The sequence below is a fragment of the Trifolium pratense genome, linkage group LG2, assembly GCF_020283565.1.
Source record: "Trifolium pratense cultivar HEN17-A07 linkage group LG2, ARS_RC_1.1, whole genome shotgun sequence".
Lineage (NCBI taxonomy): Eukaryota > Viridiplantae > Streptophyta > Magnoliopsida > Fabales > Fabaceae > Trifolium > Trifolium pratense.
This window is the reverse complement of record NC_060060.1, coordinates 30,580,622-30,585,572: the sequence shown is the minus strand read 5'-3', so window position 1 is coordinate 30,585,572 and position 4,951 is coordinate 30,580,622. Positions and strand designations below refer to the sequence as shown.

Here is a 4,951-nt window from a genome sequence, read left to right as displayed (position 1 = left end):
ATTAATAAGAAAATTTTGTCTAGAAACTTATGTGTTCAATATCTTATAAATAAAAAAATATTTTTCACATTAATTTTATCTTTTATTTTAATTTTTGGTATATCTCGGAGCCCTGTTTAACCCGACCATCAATTTAATATCTTTGAAATGGATGTGTTGAGTGTTTGAGAAAGAAACAGGGCATGTGAGAAAGAAAGAACAAATTGAAGACTTTTCAATTTCTTCAATGCATGAGAAAAAAAAAAGACAGATAAAATAAATTTTAACATTAGAATTACACGTTTAGAAATTTAAATTGGGACCATAACTTTTTTTTTTTTTTTACTTAAAATTGGGACCATAACTTTGTACTTTTTATTTCATGTTGTTGGAATTAGCTGTAATTTGATAATCATATCAGTAGTAAATTAGGAAACAAATCAACTACAAATTAGGATTTATTTGTTGTAAATTATTTTGGTATCTTGTTCATTAGGGGAGATATGAATCAGATTTGTTTCTGATATATAGTAGGGTATATGTTGTATATATAGTCAAGGAATAAAATCATCATTGACTGACTTCTCAATACATGCATGTACTAACTAGTAACTATTCATTTGATGAAACATAATTCAGAAAGTTTTTATATATAAATACTAGAGCAATTAGAACAAAATACATCACTGCATGTAAATTAACCTGTACTATTTTATTTGTATCACATTAGTACGTAGTTGCATTTGAACTTTCATACCTCAAAAATGACAACAATTAGGAAAAATACCAATGAGCATGAGCCTATCACCAACCATGTTAGTTTAAATGGTTTCCAAAATCATGCAACTAATGGTAGTATCCATATCAATAATAAACCTTTGTTGGTTAAAAATGAGAGTAACAACAACACACTTGGTCACCACATTGCAAAACGTTTAGTTGAAATCGGAATCAATGATGTATTTACTGTTCCTGGAGATTTTAACCTTGCACTTCTTGATTATTTAGTAGCTGAACCTGAAATAAATCTTATTGGATGTTGTAATGAGTTAAATGCAGGTTATGCCACTGATGGTTATGCTAGATGTAAAGGTGTTGGTGCATGTGTTGTTACTTTTAATGTTGGTGGACTTAGCATTCTTAATGCTATTGCTGGTGCTTATAGTGAAGATCTTCCTATTATTTGCATTGTTGGTGCTCCAAATTCCAATGACTTTGGAAGTAACAAGATTTTGCATCACACCATTGGCTTGCCTGATTTTACTGAGGAACTTCGTTGCTTTCAGCCTGTAACTTGCCACCAGGTAATAACTTTCTCACCAAACTCGTGGATTTGGATTGTGTGCAGACATCGTGACATTGACTGCACTCAATCAGTCATTTTAGTGGTTGTTTGATCAAGATCGACCGATTTATATTTCAATTTAAAAAAAAAAAAATCTAAAATACAGATTTTGAATGTGAAATGTTCGACCTTGACCAAACGACCATCGATGCATGTGGCTGACTGCATGAAGTAATGGAATTTGATTATTTCAGGTTGTAATAAAAGAAGTAGAGGATGCACAAGAAAAGATAGACACAGCTATTGCAATTGCTCTTAAAGAAAGCAAGCCTGTATATATCAGTGTAGCCTGCAATTTGTCTAACATCCCTCACCCTTCCTTCATTCACCACTCTCTCCCATTTTATTTTGCTCCCAAGTAAGTCATACTATCACTCACACACACACACAAACACACACAGATATGAATTTAATTTATATACACCGTCAGTGTAAAGTTAATGGAGATGCACTGACAATGTAAAATAGTTTTGCACGATCATCCAATAAATCAAATGGATTTATTGTTGGATGGATTGGATCGGATGTATGATAGATTAATGGATTATTTTGCCACGCCTATCTATTAGCCATCTACTAAACGAAAATAACCATGAATTTGAACTGCATTAAGTTAACATTAAGAATGTACTGTAATAATGTTTTTTGTTCTTCTCCAGAGTAACAAATCAAATGAGTTTGGAAATTGCTGTTGAAGCAACAGCTAAATTCTTAAACCAAGCAAAGAAACCAGTAATGATAGGCGGTCCGATGATGCGTATAGAAAAGGTCAGTGACTCTTTCATGGAAATGGCAGATGCTTCAGGTTATGCCATAGCAATATTACCTTCAGCAAAAGGTATGGTATCAGAGAATCACCCTCACTTCATTGGAACTTATTGGGGTGTATCTAGCACTTCTTTCTGTGCAGAAATTATTGAATCTTCTGATGCATATCTATTTGCTGGTCCATTATTCAATGATATTATCTCAATGGGACACTCACTATTAATCAAAAAGGAGGAAAAATCAATCACAGTGTTACCTAACAGAGTTGTTATTGGAAATGGACCTACTTTTGGAAATATTTCAATGAAGAAATTTCTTAAAGAGCTTACGAAAAGACTCGAACGCAACACGACCGCAATTGAGAACTATCAAAGAATTTGTATACCGGATGGTTTTCCAATTCCATGTAACCCAAAGGAGGCATTAAGAATCAATGTCTTGTTCAAACATATACAAAATATGTTGTCTTGTGACACTGCTATGATTGTTGAATGTGGTGATGCTTGGTTTAATTGTCAGAAGTTGAAACTTCCACACGGATGCGGGTATGAAAATCGCCTACTTTACAATCTGATTAATAAACTGAATACAAAATTTAAGAATAAAATGAAAATAAGACTAACATTTTGGTTTATATTATCATAGGTATGAATGTCAAATTCAATATGCTTCATTAGGTTGGTCAATTGGTGCAACTCTTGGTTATGCAAAAGCTAATCCCAAAAAGAGAGTCATAGCTTGTATTGGTGATGGTTGTTTCCAGGTGATTCAACTTTACTCTTTGAATTGCTCATATTTTAGATAATACTACGTAATATCGAATTGTCTCACAACATTTTGGGCGATTTTAAATTGTACTACAGGTGTCGGGACAAGAAGTCTCAACAATGTTGCGATGCGGACAGAATGTCATCATCTTTCTAATCAACAATGGTGGTTACACAACAGAGGCAGAAATTCATGATGGACCATACAATGTGATAAAAAATTGGAATTATGCTGGACTAGTTGATACCATAGACAATGGTGAAGGCAAGTGTTTTACAGCCAAGGTGAGACAATCTTACAAAATACTTGAAAACATCAATTATAAGAATATCAAATTCATAAGCTCTTAACATCAATTAATGTCAACCTATTTATCTTTCTACTCGATCAAGGTGCATTGTGAGGAGGAGCTAATAGAAGCAATAAATACAACAATGGAGAGTAAAAAGAATTCTCTATGTTTCATTGAAGTGATTGTCCACAAAGATGATACAAGCAAAGAACTTCTTCAATTGGGAAATAGGCTTGCTTCTCTCAATGGACGCCTCCCTAAAGATTACTAAAGATCATAATTATCTAAGTAAATGGTTGAAATTATGATGAATAAATTTTGTTGTATGTGTGATGACTATGTTTAGAATTTGAAATTAAAGAATAAATTTTGTTGTGTCAAAAAATAAAAAAAAAAGAACTTGTGAGACTATGAAATTTTCAAACTTTCATATTTTTTAGGTGTCATGAATTTTTTTAGGGACCGATTCATCCGATTCCATGTGCGGAGCCAAGGCCCAGCAAGTTTGGGCAGTTGTCTTGTACGAGCTCTGACCAAAATTTTTTATATTTTTAGGGGTTAGTTTAGGGCAAAACGTAGATTTTTAGGATTAGTTTAGGGCAAAACTGAGATTTTTTATTCATAACTGAGATTTTCATGGGTTAATTTAGGGTAAAACTGAGAATTTTTCTGTAAAACTGAAATTTTTTGTTCAAAACTGAAATTTTGCATAGGCTCTATAATTTTTCTAGCTACGCCACTAGTTCAACCCAGTTTAATACCAATATAATTTTGTTATAGACACCGGTTTACTCAATCTAGACACCGAGTTATCCAATTTAGTCATGCATTTTGACCAGAAACCTAGTGGTCCGACCAATAAACTAGTGACTCGGTATTCTCAATGGGTTCGATAACCATTCCGATTTTTGAAACATTGGTCTCCTTATTATGAAAATTCCTAGACCGATTGTAACAATTTATACTTCTTTCCTTAAATTCATGTTGTAACGATCCCTGAGGAGTAAGGAGTCCTAGGCTGGCGGGATGCTGAGAATGCTAAGTATAAAGTTGAAACCAGGCAACTGATAAGTAGTTAGTTGCTAGTTATCTATGAATATGGGGTGGATACTTAAATGTAAAATTTATTTTTAAGATACAAATACTGATATTGTGTATATTTATATTTAATTTTTTTTTTTTTTAATTTTTAGTATGTTTATCTTGTGTTATCTTTTTCACTTTTTTCTCATTAGTTAAGTGAAAAACAATTATACAAGTTTAATTGTAATTTTTATTTCTACAATTTAAATTGTGTGATTTTGGTCTTCTAATTGCATTTAAGATTGAGTAAAAAAAAACTGCATTAAAGATGGATCAATGTTAAAGTGATACATCAATTGACCTATGAAGGTGGTCCACAAATAGACTTCAAAAATATATTTTTTGCTATCATACCCTCTTTTTCTGGGGTTAGGGTATTGTTGCTGGGAGCACCGACTTTCAAATTTTTGTGGGTTAATAGAGAAGAGAGGAGCACCACTGTTGTGAGTGGTTACTTGTGGATGGTGAAAATGTTCTTAAATGGTTAGGGAAAGTCTTTCCAAACGGGAGTCCAAGGACGTAAACATTTCTTGCTATTTGGTGATCTCTTTAAAGTGAAGGATAAGGGGCGTGTTGGACATTTGATTTGGTTAACAACCACTTGAAGTATGTGGAGACTTCGAAATAATGTAATTTTTAAAGGTAACATAGCAGATGCATCATCATTAGTGGAGGAAGTGAAAATTACATCCTGGATGTGGGTTTAGTAATCGGTA

General features: G+C 32.8%; 1 protein-coding gene across 1 annotated transcript; it reads left to right on the top strand.

The window, feature by feature from the left end:
- Positions 1–303: 303 nt before the first annotated feature.
- Positions 304–3,581, top strand: LOC123908774 (pyruvate decarboxylase 1-like). The gene is made up of 6 exons (XM_045959502.1): positions 304–1,283; positions 1,519–1,682; positions 1,984–2,637; positions 2,738–2,855; positions 2,956–3,144; positions 3,253–3,581. The coding sequence occupies exons 1-6, from the start codon at positions 744–746 to the stop codon at positions 3,421–3,423; spliced, it is 1,836 nt and encodes a 611-aa protein (XP_045815458.1). The 5' UTR covers positions 304–743; the 3' UTR covers positions 3,424–3,581.
- The last annotated feature ends 1,370 nt before the right edge of the window (positions 3,582–4,951 follow it).

What these genes read in the sequence shown, in the direction of transcription:
- LOC123908774 (XM_045959502.1), top strand. Translation starts at nt 744, where the DNA reads ATGACAACAATTAGGAAAAATACCAATGAGCATGAGCCTATCACCAAC. An exon ending in TTGGTGATGGTTGTTTCCAG is followed by an intron (nt 2,856 to 2,955) that starts GTGATTCAACTT and finishes ATTGTACTACAG; the next exon opens with GTGTCGGGACAAGAAGTCTC. An exon ending in GCAAGTGTTTTACAGCCAAG is followed by an intron (nt 3,145 to 3,252) that starts GTGAGACAATCT and finishes TACTCGATCAAG; the next exon opens with GTGCATTGTGAGGAGGAGCT.